Raw genomic sequence first — 27720 nt, 5'->3', positions numbered from 1 at the left:
AAGTTTTTCGTATTCCAAGATAGGCAGCTTGAAACCAACGAAGAAATTTTTTAAAGGTTCAAATGGGATTATAATAATGAACTTGAGCTAATACATGACTCCATACTTTCAAACATGAATAAATCTAAGAGAGAGAGAGAGAGAGAGAGAGAGAGAGAGACTTTGTAGAACACAACTTACATTTGCCTGCACTTGTGTCGAGATCTGCAATATCATTAAACCGGTGCTCTACAAGTTTCAGAAATGTGGAGCATTTTGCATTTGCCAGTTATGAGGAACTGATTAAACTCCTCGAAATTAAAAATTAAGTTGACTAACGTTTGACCAATTGCTCTCGATCGACAGGCGGGGGCTCAATTTATTTTAACGCGGGAGATTGGGGGTAGAGTGCATTTATACCAAAAACTTTGGCGCACTGAATGAGAGCAATTTCGGTCACGATTAAACCAAAAACGCAAACGTGAAAACATTACTCCAAAAGTCAAATCATTCAAGCAATCGAAAGCATCTCCTGGAATAAACACCCTCAAGTAATGAATTTGACACAAGACAATATTGCCTCAAAATTTGTTCAAGAGCAATAAATAACAAAATCGGAATAAAATTTTCATGCCAGGCAAAGCCTACAATTTAGATAAAGAAAATTGTGATCTTTTCCGTTGGTGCCCCCCCCCCAGTACGTCGTGCGCCCTCCAGTTACAGAGCACGTGCCATATAGTAAATTATTATGCATAAAAATGGCACGTGCGTCTGGTGGAAGCAAATAATATGCGCTCACTAAGCGGGGGGGGGGGGGCACAAACGGAAATGATCCGAAGACTGTTCATAAGCTAGAGAGATTGGGCTACCTTTGCTTTGGGTATATCAGTGGTTTCTGTATTCATATGCTGATCTTTTAGAATAGGCCGAGGAGTTCTCTCAGCAGGCATGGCATCTTCCTCCTTTTCCACTGGAGGCGTAATTTCTGGAGGTACACTCTCAGAAACAGCACACGCATTTTCCAAGGGCAACTGGGCTTCTTCCACGGTTCTGAAAATTCTACCGGTATCACAACTATCAAGCATACAGAACCCACTAAAGAAAAATTGCTCTTAAATTGCCGGCGAAGATCAAATGGTTTCAACTTGCTTAAACCGGGCGACTGAGGGGATAACATCGCTAGAGAGCCTCAAATGTCATTAGAAATTATTATAGTTCAGACCATTCCATGATTAAAATTTAAAAAATCAAGGCAGTTGCAGTGCTTTTTTGATTACTTGCAGTAGAAAACAGCCATCTAATGAGTTCAACTGTCTAAAATTTTGACGGAGAGAATTTAAATCACGCAAGAAACAGATATAGCTGGCAGACTGCCAGAAAAAAGCCGCGATAGCTTTGTAGATTTATATTCTCAAAAATACTTAAAACATAGCTGGCAGATTGTAGCCGCAATAGACCCTTAGATCTGCAGTCTCAAAGAAAACAGTAAAAAAGAGCGACCAAAAAATTCGTCTTTTCATTGAAGGCTGATATGTTATATTTTGATTAAAAATCTGTATAAATTTTTTCTGCCTCTATTAGCTGCTCTCTAATAACCTTCATTTAGAGTGACACACACCCATTCGACCTTATCTCTTTGAATTAAAATAAATAAAAGTCAATTTCAAGTGAGGAAGTCTTTTTTGAGAGTGAGGTAAAGTCAAGTGTCACCAAAAATTTAATCACATAAATGAACAAAAAAACTCGCTCCACTAAGAGCGAAAAAATGACGTCACACACGCATTTCAGTTGAAATTGCATGAATGAATGAACAAAAAGCTGATTTGAAGTGGTTGTGACGTCATACGGTCTTAACAAAAATCGTGACGACGAAATAAAAAAAACCAAGAGAAGGCCAATAATAGCCCCAGCTATCGCTGTGCGGCTAATAAAAAAACAGACCAAAGACGAGAAATATGAGCTGAATTTATCACCTTGAATAAAAGTAAAGAAAAGTCATTTTGCTAGTGAGGAAGTCATTTTTGAGAGAGGTAAGTCACGTGTGACCAAAAATATGACCCCGAAATTGAACAAAACACTCGCTTGTAATCGTGACGTCATCACGGCAAAAAAGCAGTATAAGTCCCGAATACAATCCAAAAAATTGAATTGAAGCACATGACTCTATACAAGTGCAAACACAAACAAAAATTCTTGAAAGTAACTAAAACTGTATCTCGAAAAAAAGACATTCAAGCACAATCAATACGAACAAAACTTTATTTAAACATGACACGAGTCCTTGGAATGAGTACACAATAACACGAACTTAGGATATCATAAACTGACAAAGCAGGGGCAAAACCAGAAATATGGCAAAAATCTATCAATTTTTTCAAATTAGTGGCCTCAGGATGAAAAAACCCACATAGAAAACCCAAAATTTTTGAGCAGCTTTACAAGTCACATAAACAGCTTTACGCGAGAAGCAAAAGCTAAAAACTGAAGTCAAAAAATTGACAGAACTAAGCCGCACTAGAAGTCCAATGAGAACTGTCAATTGTGAGACAGATCAAAAGAAAAGCAGCAAAAAGGAGCAAAACTCAAATATCCACAAATATGAACACAACTGAAAGCTGAATCATTAATTAGATTCATTCATTACTCATTCATTAACAACACATTAGTCATTTAAAAGACTAAGTTTTTAAACAGCTTAAAGGAGCAGTAAAATGTGGCAAAATATCAAATACTCCCTCAAAGTCATAGAAAGCATTAGCTAATCAATTAATTTAGGTCTCATTAGCAACGGATGTGACCTGTCATTAATGAGATTGGGTGATAAGACTAAACAAATTCGCAAAACGCAAAAAAAAACAAATTGTCGGAGTCATGAAAAGCACGAACCATCAACTCATATCACAGATTTTTTATACTCGTTACTAAACGATGGGAACTTCATTAATAATATTAACAGAAAAACAACTACAAAACTTGGCAAGATTAACTGGGCAAGAAATCAAAAATCAACACTCGAACAAATTGTGATAAAGTAGTTTTAACCTTCAGATATCATCCGAAGCTTACAATGCCTATATTACTTACTCCTCCTAAGTGCTCCGATGAGACCAATCATTAATGAGACTGAGAAACAGGACAAAAAGACCTGCAAAACGAGCAAAACTTAACAAATCAAAGATATTTTATATTCTCCTAGACTCATTTTAAAGTCTCATAAAATATATAACTACGCTTTACTAGAGCACAAGTATGACCTTATGAACGAAATCAGGAAAAAGCGCAAAAATTGGAAGTCAAATTACCGCAACTGAAACAGTTAGTTCCAGTTCCAATTCCTCACTCCACTTTAAAGGTAATTGAAAAAAATCATGCTTCAAGCCTACACAAATTTTTTCTCAGAACCAGAAATTCACTAAACCAGAAGTTTTATTGAATAGAATATTTCATTGGTGCCTTAACACTCGCAAAGTTGAAAGAATTTTAAAAAAAAAACTGCAGAAAATTGCCATTTTTACAGAAAAAATGCTAGAATTCGCAACAAAAATATCTTTTTAAGCATATTGTGCCACTTAAATTATCCAGCAATCCATCTCCCATCCCAATGAATGGCTTATTTGGCCCTAAAGAGAGAAAAATTCAAAAAAGATATGAAGAACGCTTATCCTTTTTTGTCTTTGTATTAGGAATAAATAATCGAGGGATTGTGGCTTGCAAAAAGCCTTTATTGACTATGTTGATTTAATAACAGCGTCCATTTGAGAACTATATAACAGAAAACTCAAAAAAGCAAGGAACAAAAGTTTAAAAAGGCATGATTATTGGATCAAAAACTGCAAGAAATGCCCTTTTTCAACCTGCATTTTTGGCTCCCCAGCCACTTGAGGCCCCTAAGAACAAAATACTACTATAGCCAGCCTAGGCTCTCTAATAGAGTCTAATGACTCCTTTCCCGGATCCTACCGTTTTGATCCTACAGGGCTTTCCCTGATCCTACAGTTTTGAAAGCACATCTTACACACAAAAGAGCAACACAATCCAAATGCTTTGGAATGTAAAAAGATAGCGGACAAATACGGCGCAAGTTCACTCAAGAAATTTCGTCTCTGTCAAAAACGGTTACCTTTTCAATTATCTGGAACCCAAAAAAGCGAACAAAAAATTTAAAGAAATTAGGTCAAACACTCGAAAAAATAGACCGAAAAACCAACTGAACGAATTGATTAAGCAATTGACAAGCCTTTTCAGACTCCCAAACTTTCTGTTTTTCAAGAAAAACTAAAATTGCAGGGACTCGGCAAAAAAACATAGACGGCAAATTGCCAGAAAATAGACGACGTTGACGCGCTTGATGCACATCGGGATCGAAAAAAAAAGATCAGATCGAAACTGACCAAATTAAGTGTCAAAAGAGTCTAATTTGGTGTGCAATTTCAATTAGATGCTAAAAGTATACTTAATTCAGCTTCTAAACTGAAGGATATTGAGCATAATACGAGAACCAGCTAACGATCGCTTCAATGAACTTAGATAACCTAATGCATTATGACTTAATGACCGCACTTTATATGTTTATCCCATTTCTTTTGATTTGAGAGAATTCACCATATTGCGTAATTGAATACGTGAAAGAATTTAAATCCATTCAGTTGAAACAGTGAGTCGAGTTAGTCAGAAGTCGAATGTGAAAATCGTGACTCATGTAAAACGAAAAACGTGATCAAAAGGTAAAGCGAATTAAAAAAAAACATAGCAGGACAAGTCCCGACGTACAATTCCAAGAATTTTCATTGACTAAACAGAAAAACTAGACTTAGAATGGACTATGAGTGAATTGAGAAAACCATTTTAGAAAAAATCAGATCAAAAAAATAAGAAAACAGAAAATCAATGTCAAAATGCCGCATGTGAACAAAAAAAACCACTAGCGAGAAATTAAAATTTAATTCAAACAAAAAAAGGCCTAGAATGAGCTGTGAATGAATTGGGAAAACCATTTAGAAAACAGCCGATCCAAAAAATCGAAAAAAACAGTAAAAAAAAGAGTGAAATTGCCGCATGTGAACAAAAAACCACTACCGAGAAACCGAATTTTTGTTCAAACACCGTTTTCTCACTCTACTTTAAAATTAGAGCAAAAAAAATCACGCCGCAAAACCACTCGCTTTTTCGCTCCATTTCTTGTTTCGGCGTGACCAAAATCACCACTCCAATTTGACTTCAAAAATCATGAAAATGTGTGAACAGATCTTAAAAAAAGACAGCGCCACAATACAATTCAAATTCTTTGAATTGTAAAAAAGGAGAGCGCCTAACCGTTGAGAGGCTGACGGTGGCTATTAATCACTACTCAGCAGCTAATCAAGTTAAGATTTATGAAAAATTTCTAACTTGCTTAGAAAGAGCGAATTCGGTTTTATTCGAGCAAAAGTAGGATAAGATGCGGTCAAAACATTACCTGCGCACGTAAATTACGGAACCTCATTCTCAGGTTTAATAAAATGGCAATTATCTATGGTAACTAGCAAGGCGCTGAAAAGGCTCAAAGCTCACAGAGACCATTCTTAGAGCCACTTGTTCAAAAATCTGCCACTGAACCATTCAAGTTTGTTTAAAGTATTGAACGTGAAATGCTGATGCATAAAATAAGAGTAACGACAACTCTTTGATGGTTTAATAAATTGTCTGTAATATATTGTTGCAGTTATTTCAAATACAATTTCGTTTAAAAGTTTTGATCGAGACCCAAGAAGTTGCTACTTACTTGTGAGGTTGTTCGACAGGTGTCTGTTCCTCAGTCGGCAGCTCTGCCCTCAACAACTTCACTTTTACTTCGTCTTCTGTTGGAATCAGAATTCCATCCTCATGATGCCCAGCTTGGTCTGCCATTGGCTGTGATTCGTTCGCATTTACCCATGCCAGCCTTTGCTGTCTGCCTTTTGCTTGTGCCTTCATCAATTGCATCTTCCTATGTTCATGAAATTTTTCCAATTCGTCTTTACTTGGCAAAATGTTCACAATTTGATCGTTATTCAGTTGGTTCTCGTCGTTTTGCACAGCTTGCAGCAGGTGAAATTGAGGACCAGGCTGAGTTTGGTAGTAACTTGGATGCATGTATAAGGCATCTGTTTCTAATCTAGGTGAGGGGTGCATATAATTCATGGGCTGATTGCTCAGATTCAAAAGGGGGATTCCAACACTTTGGGGGTGAATTTGTTGCTGATAGAAGTCAAAGTGAGCCATCTGATATTGTTGCCTTGGTTGTTGCTGTTGTTGTTGAGGGGGTGCTTGTTGCTGATAATCACTATGCATGTATTGATCATACTTCTCTTTTTTCGATTTGCTTTTGTGTTTCTTTTTATGTGACCTTTTGTCACGTCTGTGATAAGCCAAATCAACTTCGTCCTGTCCATCATAATACGAATGTGGTCGCTGATGTCGGGGCGAGCCTTCAGAAGATAGCATGAATTCAACGCTGGTTCCAACTTCACCTCGTGATCTGCGTGACTTTCGGGGACTTCTAGGAGTAAGACTGGCATCCATTGCTCCCTATAAAAGCAGAACCTTAAGACATGACAAAACAGATATCATAGTAAACTCTGTCAAGCCAAAAAAAACTTGAAAACGGAATTATTTTTTTCTACTCGCAAGTAATTGAGTAGAGTGCATCGCATCTTATGCCCAATATCAATAGAAAACGATGATTAAGCCGAGAGTGAATTGTTCTTTAGTAAAGAATTTTTTCTCCAAAAAGAAAAAGCATTAACTCGCCCGAAACCAAAAGAAAGTTCTTTGTTTCTCTCTCATTGCCATTAGCAACTGGTCGTAATCTGACTTTAAATCTTTTGCAGTAATAATTTTTTGAATAACCTTGCACTATTGTAAGCAATTTTGAACATGAAAACCGTGTCTTGGGTTCCTGTTATAATTTTCAGCACTGATATTATCAAAAAACAAATTGAGACATAGCCGGTAAATTTGCAAAAAAAATAGTTGCGATAGCTTCGTAGATATGCATGCAGACTAAAAAAGATATCAAAAAGGAAGGAAAAGAAAAGGAGAAATTTCTTTTTTTATTAATTGCTGAAATATTAAATTTTGCTTAAGATGCTGCAAATAATACGGTTGTAATTAGCTGCTTTCATATAGAGTGACGCACACTCAGTTGACCTAATGAACGGTCACTTTGAGAGAGTGAGGTAAGTCACGTGAGACAAAACAAAGTGAAAAATGACATCAAGCATGCAATTCAGTAGATTGCATTAATGAATGAATGAATGGACAGAAACAAGAATTGCATCGATCGTAACGTCCTATCGTTGCAACAAAAATGTTTACCAACAGAAAAAAGATCGCCGCACAAGTCTCGAACAACAATTCAAAACACTTTTATCCACTAAATCAATTGGAAAAGTAGTCAGAAAAAAACGATCAAAAACCGAAAACATACCCGGCAGATTGCCGGAAGATAGCCGCCGTTGATTCCCATAATTCTATTGGGATTGAAAGAAAAAAATATCAACAAAAATTGATTTTTGTGTAAAAACATTTTTAAGTGCGATTTATTTTGATGTCATTTTGAAATTGAACATACTCTTGTCTCTCAGTGAGAGGCTACAGGGTCTAGTGTCAATACCAATAAGCATTATAGATAGTAACTAAAACTTATGAGAACAAAGTTCAAGTACCGGGCATCTAAAAATGGGCTATATGGGTTTAGCCCATTTCTATTTCTGACTTTGATTTCTTTAATACTGACTCTCTTCATTGTGAATTGCTTTCCTGAGCAGCTGCTGTTTAAAAGGACTTCGAGCAGAATGACAGAGTGAAACTAGCCTAGAGAAGTCAAAAAGATTTCACGCAAAATGTCGAAAAAGCGGCAAAATGGGTAAAGCGAAAAAAAGTTCGACGAAGAAAAAAAACATAGCAGGACAAGTCCTGACGTACAATTCAGAGAATTTTCATTGACTAAACAGAATAACTAGACCTAGAATGGACTATGAGTGAATTTAGAAAACCATTTTAGAAAAAAATCAGATAAAAAAATAAGAAAAAACAGAAAATCAATGTCAAAATGCCGCATGTGAACCAAAAAAAAACCACTAGCGAGAAATGAAAAATTAATTCAAACAAAAAACTAGGTCTAGAATGAGCTGTAATGGATTGGGAAAACCATTTAGAAAAAAATCCGATCCAAAAAATCGAAAAAAAAACAGTAAAAATCAGAGTGAAATTGCCGCATGTGAACAAAAAACCACTACCGAGAAACCGAATTTTTATTCAAACACCGTTTTCTCAATCTACTTTAAAATTAGAGCGAAAAAGTTTCACACCGCAAAACCACTCGCTTTTTCGCTCCATTTCCTGTTTCGGCGTGACAAAAATCACTACTCCAATTTGACTTCAAAAATCATGAAAATGTGTGAACAGATCTTAAAAAAAAGACAGCGCCCCAATACAATTCAAATGCTTTTGAATTGTAAAAAACTAGGAGCGCTATAATAACCGGCTGAGAAGATGAGGGCGGCTATTAAAAAACAATATAAACAGAGGTCGAGTTACCAAAAGTTCACAAAGAACTCAAAAGTTCTCAAATATTTTTGAAAACAAATAGCGTCAACGGTAGAGAAGCTACGATAAAAAAAGACAACGCTATAACAATAGGAAGCATTAATTACGTTCCTTAATGTATCATTAGAGAACAAAACGAACACCGCATACAGGCAACTTTCAAAAATTTGCAAAAACGTTTTTGAAGAAGATAGGAGTTACAGCCAAAGAAAAATGTAGCTATCAACTAAGCCAACTCAATTCATTAATTTTGGCCTCATTATCATCCAGACAACGAAATAAAAAATACGGGCAAAAATCAAGAATTCAATGATAATTTATGACAATAAAGAGTTTGAAAGTCATAAAAGGCAATAGATACCTGTTTAGGGCTTCGAGCAGCTGCAAATACGCGCTATTAGATCACAAAAGTAACATGCTAATAGAGCTCTAAAGGAACACTATAACCAGAAGTCATATCGCTGCACTAGAAAACTCTAAATCGAAAAATGGTGCAAACAAAAAATTGTCACTCCATTTTTGCTGTAGTTTGAGAAAATCATTCTCCTAACATAATAGCCACTTGGCTCCTTTCACTAAAACGGACTGACTGAAATCACCACTATAACTTGACTTCTCATTAATACTGAACAATCTTAAAATATAGCCCGAAGAGTCCAAAACCGACTCAAAGTATACATGCCCTTAGGCACAAACCAACTATTCAAACGAAATTCTCCGACTACTGTTTAACCCTAATCATTTTGAAACAACAACAGTAAAAACTAAATAAGAGAGCAGCCAAATCTGATAACAAAACAAATGAGACTCACCTCGCAAGTTGCGATTACGACACAACTATTGGCAAAAAAGGTTTTCAATTTATAATGGACCACCAAATGATTAAAAACAAAATAAAACGGTATTCAAGGAGAATGCTAAGTATAACGAAGGAAGGAAACCAAAAAACATTTACAAAAAACCTAGAATTTAAACATAAACCGACAAACGTCGGAAAACTGCTCTCGAATGCCAGGCGGGGTTATTTATTACAGGGACTGTAGCCTAGATCAATTTTTCTTTATGGGTGCGAAAACATCAGAAGGTAGGGTTCCAACCCCAACCTCCTGAATCCGATTCCGTCATCGCAATTGAGATATTAACCACTCGTCAATCAGGGCCTTATAATCGTCCCTCAAAAATCGGTTTTGTTTGAACAACCTTTATTTCGGAGCAAGAACAATTGAAATCGTGAAGTCACATCAGAACTCAATGGTTATACTTGAACAAAAGCGCAAAAACGTTCAAGCGAAAAATCTGCGTTAAAAAATACAAACCTTTACAAACATTGCACAGTACTTTACAATTGTTCTGAAAAAGCCGCTTAAGAAGTAATCTCCAACAGTGACCAACCCAATTTTTTTGTCAGACATACTAAACAACTGAAGAAAGGAACTACAATAAATTACAAATAGGGTAATTCATTTCAGATGACTGCGCTACCATGTGAATAGCTTCAGATCCAACAGTGAAGAAAAGCGACAGCAAAAGCTTAAAACAAGAAGATATAGGAACGAAAACAGAATGTGCAACATTCGATTAAATTTACTCCATTTTCTTGAACAAACATACATCAAAAATTGATATCAATCAAAATGAAATATTGACAAAAACCACTAGAAAAATGAGGGAACAAAAAAGTACAATTGAGGCAATTTTCAAAATACAACAGTTTGAAACAGTTTTGAAATTTTTTGAACAGTTTATTTTTTAGTGTTTTTAAACTCTATCTATCACAATGGCTAAGAGAGACCTTACTGCAACTAAATGGACTCAATACAACCGTCCTTCTATCAAACACCCAACAAACAAAATATCACACAAAGCGTCTCAAAAAATGCACCAGTTAATAAAACTAAAACCAACGTTTTAGAACATTCTATTGAAAACCGTGTGAAACGATTAAACATAGCCGGCAGATTGCCGGAATAGCTGCGAAAGAATAGACGTGCGTGCCGTATAAAAGAGATAGAAACAGATAGATAGAAAATGAAAAGTCATTGACGCCGCTCAAAAAGCTATGAATAAAACATTCAGCTATAAATTAATAAAGCTTGTTAACATTCATTGCGCAGAAGCCCTTTCATTAAGGGCCTTTATGACACATATGAGTTCCTTTGACCTTAAACTACTTCAAATTAAAACTTAAGTTTTAAAGTGCAAAAGTCATCTTATTGAGCGAGGTAAGTCACGTATAATCATAATCTAATCACGCAAACGATATAAAACTTTTGCGAGTGCGAAATGACGTCACGCGCCCAAATGCTGTTAGCGAGAGGAAGACGTAATTGAAAAAAAAATCGACGCCGCTCAAAAAACTAGGTGAAAAATATTCAGCGATAAATTTAAAAAGCTTGTTAAAATTCATTCCGCAGACGCCTCTTATTAGGGACCTTTTCTGCACATATGAGCTCCTTTGACCTTAAACAAATTCAAATTAAACTTAAGTTTTAAAGTGCAGAAGTCATTTTACTGAGTGAGGTAAGCCACGTATGATCGAAATCTAATCACGCAAATAACCTAAAAACTTTTGCTAAAGTGAGTGATAAATGACGTCACGCACGCAAATGCCGTTAGTGAGAGCAAGAGTCAATTCAGCTCTGCTGTGTGAACAAGTGTAAAACGGAAAAGAGCGTCAGATGACAAAACAAAAGAAAACCAACAGCCCCGCAATATAGCTCCGCTCAGCTTACAGCGTCGCAGCTATAATTAAATTTTTTCGCAGAAATGAAACAAACAGTGACCTACCTGAAAAAAACAAGTTGAAAAAATTTTGCACATCAACTTGAAAAATTTTATATCTTATATGCAAAGGAACTTATGGATGAGATTTTTTAGACATTATTTCAAAACTCTTGTTTCCGTCAATTACACTCGTTAGTCTGACAAAAATGAAAGCAGTCGAAGTTTGCTTCCTAAATTGTCTTCCTAGCTCATATGTGCATCAACTTGATGAGCTTTATAGCTCTTTAGACGTCCATGCTGTGTAGTGTTTTGCAGTTTTGTTTTATAATTAGAGCAGAATTAATTTAACTTAACTTTAACTTAACAACAAAGGTCAACCACCGAACTCCCAAAAATGTTACAATAAAAGGAAGAATATAAAAACTGCTAAAAAAGCGCCCAAAAGAACAAACTTTCAAAAATAGCTCAAAAATGATTTAAATGCATCGAATGATTCCAACTGTATTATTACTATCTTAGAAAATGAGCAAATGAGACATATACCCTTGGCTGCAAAAGTTACGAGTTAAAACCAAAAAATCGCTATGAAAAAGCCGCGCATGGCGAATTCAGTGCAAAATTTTATTACACATACTTTCCTCGCCCTCTCTAAAAGAATGATGCTTGAACAAAAACCATTCTAAATGCACTCTGTGATTTTCTTCAGCAGATTGACCTAAAAAATTCTTTTCACCTGCATCATTTGAATTCTCAAACACATTCTCTAATATAGAAGAAAACTATTTAAAAAATAGATCACCATAACTCCTCTTCGAGTCGTAAAAAGACAACACACTAAAACAATCTAAATATTTGGTTTGTAAAAAAAAATTAGGACCGCTATAATAGCCGGCTGAGATGAGGGCGGCTATTAAAAACTAAACATAGCTGTCATAAGAAATTCTCAGTTTCGATTTCGCAGCTGTCACTACATGGGAGTAGCAAAGCTGACTCCACTTGCCTGGAGAACATGAGCTGTCTCCGCCCTGATAATCTCCCTCAAGGTATCTGGATCCACCATTATTGGCTGAGACTGCTGCTGTCTAGACTGGTTGTGATGTGAATGAAGCCCCATCTGAGAAGCATTGAAGTAACTTCTCTCCTCCTCCTCCTCTTCCTCTCTCCTAGAAGTATCGTTTCTGTCCCTCTGTCGTAACAACTGCAATAATCTTCTGTCTACTATCTCATTCTGAGTTGTCTCGCGGCTGAAAAGATGAACCACGTAACTTTTCTCAAAGCTCCACTGTACTGTACATATTGTCCAAAGTAAACAAAAAGTAGACTGATTGTATATGCTATATAACACACCACAATTAAACACACGTTTTACTTACTGGTATACGCTTTGTACGCTGCTGGTTAAAAATCTGATTTAATTGTACAGAACAAACCATTCGTGAGTATGATAAATACATCTTTAAGGCAACAGATACAATGCGCCCAAATTTCATTTCTGTTTCTAGAGAATTACACTTTTTAAGTAAGCAAGAAAATTGATTCCTCTAATGCCTGAAAAAAGCCATTGTGAACCTGCATATTTGATGATTAACAAAATACAAGCCATGATAACTGGACTCAATAATCTCTTAAAGATGTCGATTTAAGACGTAGCCTTCCGAAAGGCTGCTCTATTACATCAACCATAGACAAATCGAAAAGCACAAAATTTACTCGGCAAAATTTTTCAGACCAAATTTTGTCATGCTGGCAGTTAAAAAGTTAGCGAATTATTTCAAAACTTGTCTACACAGTCTATAATTTGATTTTAATATCTTCGGGTAAACTCAAGCCTCCGCGATTAAAGTAAGTGACAGTCAAATTACCATTGCAATATTAGAGATCAATCAAATTATTCAATCGAATAAAACTCTCTTCGATAACGATAAGAAATGACAAATGGCAATTTTCATGGGCAAATTTTGGTGAAAATGGCATGAATGACTGAAAACATAGCCGGCAGATTGCCGGAAAACAGCCGCGACAGACGCTTGGGGCCTTCCATGAATTGAAACAACTAAAGAGATTAGATAGACAGATCGACCACCAGTCCTTTAATAGACCACTAGCACTAGACTTTTTGGGTTAGCTTTGGACTATCATTTTTATGAGACACATAAACTCGAAGGAGAAAGCCCTAATAGGGCTTTTCAAAATTAAGATCTTTTCCGTTTGTGCCCCCTCAGCTTAGTGGGCGCATATTATTTGCACCCCTAAGATGCACGTGCAATAATTTTTACATAATGACTTACTATGTAATGGCACGTGCTCTGTAACTGGGGGGCGCATACCATACTGGGGGCACAAACGGAGAAGATCCCAAAATTAATATTCGAAATCAAAATCAAGAATTAGGGCATATATGTTTATGTTTGGCACTACTTAGATGCACACTATTGACCTTTAACAAGTAAATAATCATAAAACCTGAAGTTCCATAAGTGAGTTCAGAAGACATTTTTTTGAGTGAGGTAAGTCATTGAAAAAGTCAATTGCAAGAAGTCAGGGTAAGACGAAACAAAAATCTGTTAGACGAAGTAAAAAACATAGCAGGACAAGCCCTGACCTACAGTTCAAAGAATTTTCATTGAATAAACAGAAATTTAGACCTAGAACGGACAATGAATGGATTGAGAAAACCATTTAGAAAAAAAATCCCATCCAAAAAATTAAAAAAACAGTAAAAATCAAAGTGAAATTGCCGCATGTGAACAGAAAACCACTAGCTAGAAAGCGAATTTTTGTCCAAACACCGTTCTCTCACTCTACTTTAAATTTAGAGCGCAAAAATTTCACGCCGCAAAACCACTCGCTTTTTCGCTCCACTTCCTGTTTCCGCGTGACCAAAATCACTACTCCAATTTGACTTCAAAAATCATGAAAATGTGTGAACAGATCTTAAAAAAAGACAGCGCCACAATACAATTCAAATTCTTTGAATTGTAAAAAATTAGGAGCGCTATAATAGCCGCCTGGAATTGAAGACGCGGCTATTAAAAAGCAATTTAGAGATTTTTTGATAGCATGAACAGTATCATTTCAAAATTGTGGCGAGATAGCAGTTCACAAGGGCAGATTGCCTCCGATTAAAAAGAAATCGTCTTAAAAATCGGTCTTGAAAATTTCGGGCTTGTCAAACTATGTCTGATATTAATCTCTAATCGCATGTGTTCAAACGACTGAACAGAGAGAGAGAGAGAGAGAGAGAGAGAGAGAGAGAGAGAGAGAGCATAGAGCGTACTTAGAATGGATCTTGACATTGTGTAGACAGCTTCCGCAAATAAGAAAGCAAGTGAATTCTGAATAAGAACAATTTATCAGCAGAAAAAATCGACGAGACAAACCTAAGTAAAAGACTAAACATAGACGCAAATTGCCAAAAAATAGCCGCCGATGACCCGCTAACGCATATTGGGATTGGCCGTATTCACTACATTGCGTAATTAAATGCGTGAAAGAATTTAAAATCCATTCAGCTGAAACAGTGAGTGAGGTAAGTCCGAAGACAAACGTGAAAATCGTGACATATGTAAAACGAAAAACGTGATCAAAAGGTGAAGCGAATTAAAAAAAACATGGCAGGACAAGTCCTGGACTACAAATGAAGGAATATTCATTGACTTAACAAAAAACTAGACCTCGAACGGACTGCGAATGGAATGAGAAAACCATTTAGAAAAAAATTCAGATAAAAAGTAACAAAACGGAAAAAAATCGTATGTCAAAAATTATGTCAAAATGCCGCATTCAAAAAAAACCACTGGCGAGAAAGCGAACTTTTCAAACACGGCACGAGTTTCTCACTCCCACTTCCTGTTTCAGCGTGACCAAAATCATCACTACATAGCCGGCAGACTTCCGGAAACGCCTCGAAAAATGCGTAGAAACGTAGAAAAATGAAACGTAGAAAAATGAAACGTAGAAAAATGAAAAGTAGAAAAATGAAACGTAGAAAAATGACTAACCTAATTAACATGAAAAATCTCCTTATTGATTATGCTAATCAATTTGAAACAAAAACAGGAGTTAACAATGAAAAAGTAACTTAAAAACCTGGTAAAGAATCTGATTAAAAAATATTCCAAATTGTAGCTCCAAAACATCTACTGGCAAAACCTATCAACACAGTTGGATCTCAATAAAAAAACATAACCGACTGACGTCGGGTGAATTGCTCTCAAACGACCAGAAAGAGGTTGGCTTCGTCAGTAGCTAGGCACGGTTTAGTGAGTCTAGCTTTAGCTTAATTGAAGGGGCGTGAGCGCAGCGGGCGGGTGGTGCACCGGGGGGCTGATGGGGCGGCAACAGTGGGGGGTCAATCTCTACGAACCGCCCTTCGTACCATAAGTATAAGTTTCCAAAACAGTTTCTGTGAATCGCATACGTGAAAACCAGTGAGCTGAAAGACTCTAAGGGCACTTATTACCCGCTGTGCGCTACCTGTTTATCCCGTTTATGAGGACGAAAAGTCAAATGCGTCAGACAAAAAATTAGTCAAGCGAAACATCGCATAAAAAAACACCGACAGGACTAATATAAATGCTACAAACTTTGTTTGAGAGCAATCAAACAGCTACCAATTGACAGAAAAAGCGACAGAAATGTTGATTTAAGATATAAACTGAGAATACAATAGAGAAATATAATATAATGTAAGACTTTAGAAAAAAAATTCCACAAAACAATTCAAAAAAATTAACCAACAAATGCCGAAAAGCATTTCCCATCAACTAATGCGCAAATAAATTTTACCACAGCTTCTTTTCAGGCACTTGCTAACTCAACACCTTGCATAAACTTACTAAACCACAAAAATCTCAAAGAACGAATAAAAGAACCTGAAAAAACTAAAAATTTCCTATTAATTATTTCAGTGAAAAGTGTTTATTCTGACCTTTAACGACACCTTTTAGGAGCAAAATCTATATAATAGCTGCAAGTTATAGATTAAACAAAAAAACGAGACGCATAAAATGAGCAAAATTATTCAAAAAATTCTTTAAAAACTTAAAATCGGCCAAAATTTGCTTAAATTTACTCAAATATTTTTAAAAAAACAAATCAAAATCAACATAAACTATATCGAAGCCAACCAAATCCACTAAAACAGCTAATTTGAACCACAAAACTCCCCAAAATGCTATAAAAATCTGAAGAATTCAAAACTGCGAAACACTTACAACAAGGCAAAATGATAAAAACTGCTCAATACTGAATCTAAAACAACATTATTTGATTCAGATGGTCAAAAAAGCTTTCAAACTTCCTAATACTAGTTTGGGCAAACGATAATTACATCTTTGACAGAAAAAAATGTAGTTTGAACTAAAAAAACTGCTTTGAAAATGCCGCACGTGATCAAATATTTAGTCGCTTAGCGAAAATTGATCACACCTACTTTTCTCGCTCTCTCTCAGAAATATAGCATGAAAAGAAAACAACTCTTCTCTCTGCTTTTCAGCTAACTGACTTAAACACTTTGTTTTCACACATTTCACTTCCTGTTTCAAATACTCCACCAAAATTACCAATCAAAAAAAGACGCTCCACTAAAACTCCTCTTCGAGTCGTAAAAAGACAGCGCCTCAATACAATTCAAATTCTTGAATTGTAAAACAGAGAGCGCCAAAAAATAGCCGTTGAGAGGCAGACGGCGGTTATTAAACACAAGCAATTGAGGTAAGCCGAATTGCATTCAAGCGACTGGTGACTGGCTGTCTTTTGTTGTAGCCAGCTCACTAGGGAGGCTCGCCGCACTAGGTAAGGGACAGAAAAGGGAGCAAAAAAACGATTGATAGTGCAAAACGGCATTAGTTTTCTGCACTGATAATACCAATAAAACTTTGTAAATTTGTTAACTAGAGAAAAGGAAGAATTTCCTACAATTCCTTAATAATTTGACAAATTCCATTCTAATGATTCTTCTTAAACTACTGTCACAACACAAAATTTGGTTAAAGATCTGCTTTGGTTAGTGAGATTCCATATTTTGAGTAATTGGCAGTGATGTGAAAATGATTCTCTTATATTTCTACTATTCTGAATAAGATTAGCTTACAGATGGGGCTGATCAATGGACTGGAGAATCTGATGTTCTGCGTCTGACAACAGTCCTTCATTCACTTGATGTTGGTCATTTGGAGTTTTCTTTTCATAGAGTGACGTAGGGGGTTGTTGCTGAACAAAGTCATTCCTGGGAGAAGAATCGTAAGATGGAGTCACTGAGGGCAACGAATCGTTTGCACCACCATTACCAGAGTGACGGGAAACAGCAACTGGTCTGCTTGGAGTTTCGTAATGCTGTTCGTTTTCATCCTCATCTTTATCATCAGTTCCAATTCGAAGCCTTTCAATGTGGTACTGAGCATTGACAGGCAATACAACGTAGAGTTGTTCAGAGAGGCTCTCAGGCCAGGCGTTCCAGCTCACCAAGTAGTTCCAAGAGGCATTAACCAGCATGTTAGGAGACGCATGAAGCTTTTGTGAACCCATCTGGTGGTCCTCAAACCCGGGCAGTCCTGAGGTGTGATCCCGGTTGACCCAATCACACAGCCAGTTGATACAACTCCAACTCCTGAAAGTCAACTCGATACTCAAACTTCAAACGCATCAACTTGCCGTTAAACATTAAGTATTTCAGGCATATATTGAAGCAACACAAAATCATGTTAGAAAATAACAATTTATCAGAACTCACTCAATTTTATGAGGTGAACACATGAGAAAAATAATTGCCCATTTTCAGCATCCGCTGTTTAACATTTTAATTACTCGCTATCTAAAACATAGCCGGCAGATTGCCGAAAATAGCCGGGATAGACGCTTGTGTCCTTCCATGAATTGAAACAACTGAAGAAATAAGATAGGCAGATTGACCAAAAGTCCTTTAGTAGACCACTAGATTTTTTGGGTTAGATACGTACTGTCATTTTTATGATACACATACGGTTTATAAGGAAAAAGCCCTAAAAGAGTTCTTAAACATTGATTTTCAAAATCAAAAACTGAAGACTAATACTCGAGAATTAGGGCATATAAGTTTGGCACTACTTAGATGCACACTATTGATCTTTAACTAGTAAATGTACATAAAGTTCCATAAGTGAGTTCAGAAGTCATTATTTTGAGTGAGGTAAGTCACGCATTCGACCTAAAAGCAGAAATGACGTCACGCAGACAAGTTTTAACTGCTAAGCAGTAGAAGTCACTGAAGTCATTGAAAAAGTCAGGGTAAGACGAAACAACAATCGGTTAGACGAAATAAAAAAAACATAGCGGGACAATTCCTGACGCAAAACTCAAAAAATTTTCATTGACCAAACAAAAGACTAGACCTAGTAGGGACTATGAGAGAACTGGGAAAACCATTTCTTAAAAAATCAGATAAAAAACTTTAAAAAAGTAGAAAATCAAAGTTGAAATGCAGCATGTGAACAAAAAACCACTAGCGAAAAAGTGAAATTTGGTTAAAACAAAAAAAAATAGGCCTAGAATGAACTATGAATGAATTGGGAAAACCATTAAGAAAAACATCCGATCCAAAAATTCGAAAAATTAGTGAAAATCAAAGTGAAATTGCCGCATGTGAACAATAAACCACTAGCAAGAAAACGAATTTTTTCAAACACCATTTTCTCACTCTACTTTAAAATTAGAGCGCAAAAAATTCACGCCGCACAACCACTCGCTTTTTCGCTCCAATTCCTGTTTCGGCGTGACCAAAATCACTACTCCAATTTCACTTCAAAAATCATGAAAATGTGTGAACAGATCTTAAAAAAAGACAGCGCCCCAATACAATTCAAATTCTTTGAATTGTAAAAAAAATAGGAGCGCAATAATAGCCGCCTGGAATTGCTGACGCGGCTATTAAATACTCACGACCAAAGATAAGTTTTGATAAAAGAGATGCATCAATTAACTCTTAGAACTGCTGAAGATGATTAATTGACAAGATTCACATGGAGCTATTGCTGACCAGTCAAATGGGTTGTTTTTTTCCAGAATTCTATCCTAATGAGCTACTTGAGAAGATTTTGTTAGGACTCTAACTTGTCGATGTGTTCACTGTAGAATATCTTTCCAGACAATGTCATTGAATGTGAGATCTGTTCCTTCAGACTGATAGTGGTGAAGTGCTCTTCAATGCAATTGAACTTATCAAACATCTCCTTATCATCATCATCTAATGACGAAGGCACACTCGTTCCTCCCCTTCTCTTCTGCTCTGAGAATGTCCTCTCTGTCAGCGCCAACGTCTCAGTAAAGCTCTTCGTAAGCTGGTGACTAAACGAGTCATCATCGCCTAATTTCTTCTTTCTCTGCTTCAAGCTCCTCTCTGAAATTATTATCAAGTATAAACAGTAGCTCAATGATTGGAAACAATTGCTCCCTAAATCATAACCGACTAATGTCGGGAGAGAATTGCTCTCAAACAACTGGCGAGCGGTTGTCTTCGTCAGTAGCTAGTTGCGGCTGATGGGGGGAAGGGGTGAAGAGCCCGGGTGGTAGCGAGTGTGTGTGGGGCTACATCTGGAAGGAGTGTGAAGTGATGGTGGGTCAATGAAAAATTCATACAAGTGAAAATATTTCGAGCCTGTTTTAAATATGGCACAGGATGCCAGAATTTAGTGCTTAGCATTAAATTTCGGTGAGAGTTAATAATAGAAAAGTAGAAAGAACGAAATATCATCTTGACAGCGTACAGCTAAGACGACGTACAAGAAAACCGCCAATAAAATTTTTGGGATCTTTTCCGTTTGTGCCCCCCCCCCCCCCCCCCAGCTTAGTGGGTGCATATTATTCGCACCCCCACACGCACGTGCCACATTTTTCATGATGATTTTTTACTATGTAATCGCACGTGCTGTAACTGGGGGAGCATAACGTACTGGGGGGGGGGGGGGGGGCAAAACTGAAAATATCCAACTTTTGATAACCGACACTTTTTCAAACCGCCAAAATTGAGTCACCAGGCAATAATATTAAGCCAGTTATTTTACCCGAGAAATTGAAATAATAATTATCCGACCAAAATTGAGCACGAGAGTTACAACTATTGCAGAAGACTGATAAGACCAGTTAGCCAATTTGATAACATGTTACTTCAACTTAATTTATCAGTTCTTTCATCTCAATCGAAGACAACTCTTTTCAAAACCCTGATCTTGTCTAAAATATGAATATACTAACTAATGGCGCGTGGACAAACAGCCGACTGGAGGTAGTGCCTCAGAGTGGGAACCATCAAGTCATCCACGAACTCATTCCAAGACCTTTCACTGCTGCTGTCACTTCTGCCCCCAGCCAGCTGCTTCTCCACCTGCTTAGCATACGGGATCAACACAGGTACATTGCCTCGTGTACTCTCCACGCTTCTTGTCTCTTTGAACAACAGGACGTCTATGCAAGTACCCAGAAACGAAAGGTAACCCGGAGAGAGTTCAAATTCCAGCTGTCCGATGTCTGGTAATGTGTCCGTTTGGTTGAAGAAGATATCTTAAACAGTTTGCAATTCGAGGTACTAATAGAGGTTAATAATGGTTTCCCAAATGGTTTTCAAAAATGAGCGGCATCCGTCCTATTGCCTTTAGCGATCTCAAAATGTTCCAAGAAAGAAGCCAGTGCTCAGGCTATTCCTTTATTTGATACTTTTCTATAGACAGAAAAGAGTGAAGCCAAAGAAAAAATAAGCTAAAAAATTAACTTTAAAAAAATTAACTACAAAAAAGAGGTCTTCAAAATACTTCTCGAAACTCGGCAGTCACAGAATCAGTTCCAAGTAGCTTTTGTGGTATGTTTTTGTTTCCCATTACCTCGGCAGGCAGGAAACTAGTCTAAGTTTGGGTGAGCTACTTTTCAAACCCATTACAGCGGACACAAACCGTTCAACCTAACAAGCCAGGCCCGACACAATTCTTCTTCTTCGTGTCCACAATCTAAATGAAGTTCTCAATTTCCTGGGCCAACTGGATTGCTTTTGCATTTGCACAACAGAGGTTAGATGTTGTCACTGCTGTTCTCAGAGGGCACTGGGTCAGGTGTGTCCTGCTTTCAGGTGTCCCACATTCGCAGAGGGGTCTATCCACTGTTCCCCATTTGCGGAGGGTCTCTCTCGGCATCTCCCTGCTTCTGCTCTGAGCCTGTTCAGGCTTTTCCATGTTTTCCATGAGAGCTGCCCTCCTGGTGGTAGGCTCTCCATTAACGGTGGTAGGTTTTCTCTTCTCAGTCCGTTCAAGAGGTTTCATTTTTTGTCCTGAAGTGATGGCTATTTTCACATGCTCGAGCTGTGCTGAGGAAGATCTGTCGGGATTTCAGCAGCCTCGGTTTCTTTTCATGGCCGTACATCGGGTGTCTTTTGTCGGTCTCTTGTTTCCATTTTTCTCTTCGAGTAGCTGCTTCCCTCCTTATCTCCGGTGGGTTTATTCCAGCCAGTGCGTGGAGTTTGCTTATCTTCGTGGTCTTAATGCATCCTGTGATCCTCAGGCAAGGATCCTCTTTCATTCAGGACTAAATTCAGTTTGTTACAGTTACTGGAGCGCAACCAGGCAGGGCACGCGTATTCAGCTGCAGAATAGCAGAGCGCTAGTTCAGTCGTTCACAGCACGTTGTGGTCTGCGCCCCACGAGGCAGATGTCAACCTTTGCAACAGTTTGTTTCGGGCCGCCACTTTCTGAGCTGTGTTTCTGCAATGTTTCTTATACGTGTGTTTGATCTAGTGTTACACCCAGGTATTTAGGGAACTCGAGTGTTTCAGTTCCACTCCATTCCAGTTGATTTTGAGCCTGGTTGGAGCCAGCTATTTTCGTTAAGTCCGATCCTTGGCAGGCAATAGCTATGTCATCTGCAAAGATGAAATTTTTCTTTTTGGGCATAGACTGGTCGTTAGTGAAGACGTTAAATAGGATAGGTGCCAGAACGCACCCCTGCGGTTTTCCGTTCTTCTGGCTTCTCCATCTGATGCGTTTTCCTTAAACTCTACATAGAAGAGTCGGTTTCCGAGGAGGTTCTTGATTATCCTTGTTAGCATTCTGCCTTCTGTCATTGTGAGAACTTTTTTGCAGTTTTCGGTGGTTGACCGTGTCATATGCTGCACTGAGGTCGATAAAAACGATTCCGGTGAAGCAGTTTGTCTCATATCTTCTTCAATAAACTCGGTCATGTTAAGGATCTGGCTCGTTGTTGAATTTCCTGGTCTGAACCACGTTTACTCGGGTAAGGTCTAAGGCTCGATGAAGGATAGAAGTCTAATCAGTAATATTCTTTCGTACAGTTTATAAATGTGGCAGAGTAGGTCTGAAGTTTTTGGGGTCATGATGGTCTTTCCCTGGCTTTGGTAGTGCATTACTTTGGCTTTCCTCTATATTGCAGGTATGTTTTCTATGGCTGAGCAATCACTAAGGAAGTCGGCCAGCCATTTTATTGCACGGGACCCCGAGTGGGATATCAATTCGGTGGAGAGGTCAATTCCAGCGGCCCTTCCGCGTTTCAATTTTTGACAGCAACTTCTACTTCGCTGTTGGAGTAGGGCCGTGGCTCCTGCTGTTGGCAATCAGTTGTGTGGCAACTTGATTTGCGGTGACGCTGGATGGTGTGTTGTCACTAATCCTATCACCGCAGAGCTTCAGCTTTTTCCAGGTATTTTGACTGCTTTGTTTCATGTCTATGCTCTCAACAAAGTCTATCCACGACTTCTGCCTGCTTTCAGCGACACGCGTTGTAACTGAGTCTGCTAGCACTATGGTTTTCTCGCTGAACGGGTCTTCATTGAAAGCCTTTTCGTAAGAGTGTTGGGAGGTTTTATATACATTTGTGATTGAAACGTTTTTGAGGTGGACACTGATGGCTTCTATGTCGACGTCTCTATTTGTGGACGACGTTTTCTCGAGCTGGATCCCGGTTTTCATGAAGATGGCACTTCCATGTTTTGCATGGGGGCTTCCTTTACGATCGTGTATCCTCCGATTTTTGGGCGTTCCCTTTCTGCGCTGCGGTGTGTTTCCTGGAGCAGTATCGCGATATCGTTTTCCAGGGCTAGTTTTGACAATAGTTCTGCTTTAGTTGACTGGAAACCTTCGCAGTTCAACGACGTTATTTTGAACATTGGCTTTTTCTTCACGTTGTTGTCTGGGGTTGAGTTTGGCCCTCTAGTCGGCAAGTTTGTGCCCGGGATTCTTTGGTGCACAAGTCACACTTTCTGCACGTCAAATGCGAGTTCCAGTGCCTAGAGGACTTAAGTGCGGACCACTTCAGGTGGATGAATCCCCCTGCGTGGCACCATACACTTGTCGATGCCTGACGTGTCCCCAGTTCCCGCGGGAGCCGTAGCTTTTGTGGTTTTCGTTTTAGACTTCATTTCATTTTAGTGGTGTAGAGATTGGTAGACAAAGCGGAACAATCTGTCCAGAGCCAAGGTCGCCACGTGGAGGCTCTCTACATGACCCCCCGACACACTGAACAAACTTAAAACTCAGCCAAGAAAAATTTGCGTGAGAAAAACCAAACATCGTTTGCTACCCTTCTGCAGTTCAGGGGCGTAGTTATCTGTTCCCTGTACCTTAACTTGGACTACATCTTACAACAAATGAATTCAGACTAAGTACAAAATACAGGCTGAAAATCGTATTTTGTCAAGAACAGAGACAGTCATTTCTGCATAACAGTAATGCTTGATATTCACGATGAACAAGCACTTATTTACCATGAAGAGGAGACACAATTGCAAGTTCGCGAGAAAAATCAGCGACTTGGTTAATTGGTCCTCGCAGTTGATAAAGGAATCTTATATCTGGTAGCAGTTCGCCTCAGTGGTATGTCCTTGTTCCGTCTCGAAAAGCTAGAAAACTAGCTGCTTTCAAGGTGAATGTCACTACAATTTGTCACCCCATGAGAGCGAACAAACATTATAAAATTATATAAATTTTAGTTTAAAATGATGTTCATCTCATCCAATGAGCGGAGAGATCCGAGCCAGCTGATGTGTGATCATTGGATAACATAGCCGGCAGATTGCCGGAATAGCTGCGAAAGAATAGACTTGCGTGCCGTATGATAGAGATAGAAACAGATACAGATATAAGTTGAAGAAGTCATCGACACCGCTCAAAAAGCTATGTAAAAAAATTAAACAATAAATTAATAAAGCTTGTTAACCTTCATTACGCAGAAGCCCTTTCATTAGGGACCCTTATTACACATATGAGTTCCTTTGACCTTAAACTAATTCAAAAAAAATTAAATGTTAAAGTGCAAAAGTCATTTTATTGAGTAAGTCACTTGTGATCAAAATCTAATCACGCAAAAAACTATTGCTAAAGAGAGTGAGAAATGACGTCACGCGCACAAAAGCAGTTATTGAGAGGAAGAAGTCATTCAGAAAATTTGAATTCTCAGCTTTGAGGTGTGAACAAATGTAAAACGAAAAAAGAGCGTCAGACGACGAAACAAAAAACATAGCAGGGCAAGTCCTGACGTACAATTCAAAGAAATTTCATTGACTAAACAAAAAAATAGACCTAGAACTGACTATGACTGGATTGGAAAAACAATTTAGAAAAAAAAATCCGATCCAAAAAATTGAAAAAACAGTAAAAATCAAAGTGAAATTGCCGCATGTGAACAAAAACCCACTAGCGAGGAAACGAATTTTTGTTCAAACACCGTTTTCTCACTCTACTTTAAATTTAGAGCGAAAAAATTTCACGACCCAAAACCACTCGCTTTTTCGCTCCACTTCCTGTTTCGGCGCGACCAAAATCACTACTCCAATTTGACTTCAAAAATCATGAAAATGTGTGAACAGATCTTAAAAAAACCATAGCCGGAAGAATTCCGGAAAGACTCGAAAGGAAATCCACTTAAATGCCATCCAACTACTCATCCGAAAAAACTTGCCTTCACTAATTTAGGACTATTGTGAAAGAAAACCATAATACAAAAAAGAAAAAATCAAATCTATAAAAATATGATAAAAAAATCAGATCAAATTTTGTCATAACTTGAGTTCCCAAATTAACTACATCAGCCAAAATTACTTCATCAACACAAACAGTACCTACTAAACTCACTAATGAATAAGTACAATCAATATTTAAAAAATATTTGAAGCCAAATCATGAAAAAATAAGCTCTTACAAACAACTTTGACAAAAAAACTGGAAAAAGTTAACACATTTTTAATATTACAAAAGCACATAAATACAAAGACAAATTCTTTTATTCTTTTCAGGCAATAGGATATCCAAATGCTCGCAAAACAATAGGCAAGCCATAATAGGCTAAGAAACTTGTCTAGAAAACAGAAAAAACGAAAAACTGCAAAAAAAGTAAAAGTAGTTCCAATTTCTCAACAAAAAAAAAATTTATATCCACAAATGTGTAGCTAATTGTAAACTCAAAATTTCTCAAGTAAAAGGGGTCTTTTCAATGCCCATTTGAGGCAGTAAAACAAAACAAAGGAAAAAAATTGCAAAAATTAGCCCAAAAATCAGCAAAATACATGAAAATCCACCGAATTAGCATAAAATTCATATAAATTTCCAGAAACTTTCAAGCCACTACCAAAACCAGCCTAAAATTAAAAGAATATCATCACCAAACCTCTTGATAAAAAAATGAAAAAACTGCTTTAAAATGCCGCACGTGAACAAAAAATTTCGCTCGCTTACAGAATTTTTTTCACACCTATTCTCGCTCTCTAGAAAACAGCGATATGAACAAAAAACCACTCTCTTTCCACTCCACTCTTCATTTTGTTCGGCAACAAAATCACTCTAAATTTTTTCACGTGTTTCATTTCCCGCTTCAAAAGTCACTCCAATAAAATTGATTAAAAAAAAACTTCTCCAATACTCCTCTTCGAGTCGTAAAAAAGACAGCGCCCCAATACAATTCAAATTCTTTGAATTGTAAAAAACCAAGAGAACCGCAATATAGCTACGCTCAGCTTACAGCTTTGAAGCTATAAAAAGAGCCAGCAAGTCAAAATTTCTGAGTCGAAACGGAGCCTGAAGAAAAATCGGTTTTAACTGACGTTAATTCTAAATGACAGTCCACACTGACTGTCATAATTGTTCAATGCAATTGATCTGGCTGTCTTGCGAAAAAAGTTGATTAATTAAAAATCTAATCAGTCTCTAATTAAAAACTAATCTTTGCAGTCAATTTGTCACAATCTTTTACTGGCGTTTCTACTATCACCAGTAAAAGATCGGTTAAGTTGGAATGACTAACCCGAACTAATGAATCCATTTTTGATCATGTAACTTCTCCGAGCTCTCTGTTTGTTGACAAAAGTTGTGAACACTTCACCCACGTCGATATCCCTTTGCACGTTCAGTTTCAGCATCAGTTTCTTGTACTTCTTTTCCAGAATGAAAGGAACCTAATCCACATTTTGAGATAATAGATCACCAATTTACAGACAGCTCTCGACTGCGGAGAGATCATCTTTTTCATTTATTCTCTCTTTACATGATGCCTCCGCGGAATAATTTTGATGTATCGAGCCTTATACTCTCTTCGAAAGACTTGGACATTAATTTAAAACATGAAACGTCAATTTTCAATTTCAAAAGATATGAAACGTGAAATGATCAGTGCTTAAGGTCACAAAGGAATCAACAGAAAGGTGAGATCACTCATCAGCAAAATCTTATTCATACTTGTAAATTCCGAATTGAAAAGTAGATATTGTCCAATAATATACTTCAATTGAAGTTACAAAAACTAAATATAGGTTTGAAACGACGCAAGATATGATTGACACAAACTTTACCTGCAAATTCAGCTAAAAATTTGATCAGCTTTAATTTCAACTGCTACGCTTCTGAACAAGCAATATTATAAATCAACAATTATAAACTGTAGAATGTGGACAAGGAGATCAGAGAAACCCGAGAAATAAAAAGCAATACTCCACATATTGGAAAGTTAGGCAATTGCTCTCAGACGACTGGCGAGCGGTTGCCTTCGGTAGTAGCCAGCTGCGGCTTAGGGATGGTATCATTGCACCATCAGGGAGTGGGGATCTGCTCTGGGGAGGGGGGCAGAGCGTGCGGGGTAAGGATGGAATAGGAAGCGGAGGCTTGTGGGCGAGAAAAATGGGGTTTTCTGGAGTTTGGAGAGGGAGGGCTTTACCTGTTATCATGTTTTGGAGACGAAAATTCAACTTAACGTCAACTCTCTCACGTAAACAACAGAATGTTGGAGAATTTTCTAGCAAAAATCAAAACAGTCAAGCGAAATTTTTTTTTTTGCATAAAAAGAAACGTTTCTCAAATTTCGATAAAGAACAATAAAACTCATGTTCATAGCTACCTTCTACTTTGTAACCCTAATACATCACAAAAGATCAGAATATTATAAATACATCATTCATTATAAATGAAACATATCTTAATACAAAAAAATCTA

The 27720-nt window shown here is 37.4% G+C and overlaps 1 protein-coding gene across 4 annotated transcripts in view; it reads right to left on the bottom strand.

Moving 5' to 3' along the window:
• Nucleotides 1-27720, bottom strand: part of LOC142344093 (uncharacterized) — a 120590-nt gene that overhangs the window by 35075 nt on the left and 57795 nt on the right. For 3 of the 4 annotated variants that reach the window (XM_075395582.1, XM_075395590.1, XM_075395608.1), the window contains 8 exons: nt 26539-26689; nt 20500-20805; nt 19360-19645; nt 17366-17881; nt 12268-12515; nt 5741-6521; nt 849-1029; nt 181-204 (listed from right to left, as the gene is read on the bottom strand). In XM_075395582.1, coding sequence (XP_075251697.1) covers nt 181-204; nt 849-1029; nt 5741-6521; nt 12268-12515; nt 17366-17881; nt 19360-19645; nt 20500-20805; nt 26539-26689 — 2493 coding nt within the window. The remainder of the gene's footprint in view (nt 1-180; nt 205-848; nt 1030-5740; nt 6522-12267; nt 12516-17365; nt 17882-19359; nt 19646-20499; nt 20806-26538; nt 26690-27720) is intronic. The other variant, XM_075395598.1, reaches the window with a different exon arrangement.

This window comes from Convolutriloba macropyga, chromosome 1 (genome assembly GCF_964194025.1).
Source record: "Convolutriloba macropyga chromosome 1, txConMacr16.3, whole genome shotgun sequence".
NCBI classification, from domain to species: Eukaryota; Metazoa; Xenacoelomorpha; order Acoela; family Convolutidae; genus Convolutriloba; species Convolutriloba macropyga.
Note: the sequence above shows the minus strand (reverse complement) of the source record. Positions and strands in the feature narration are given on the sequence as shown.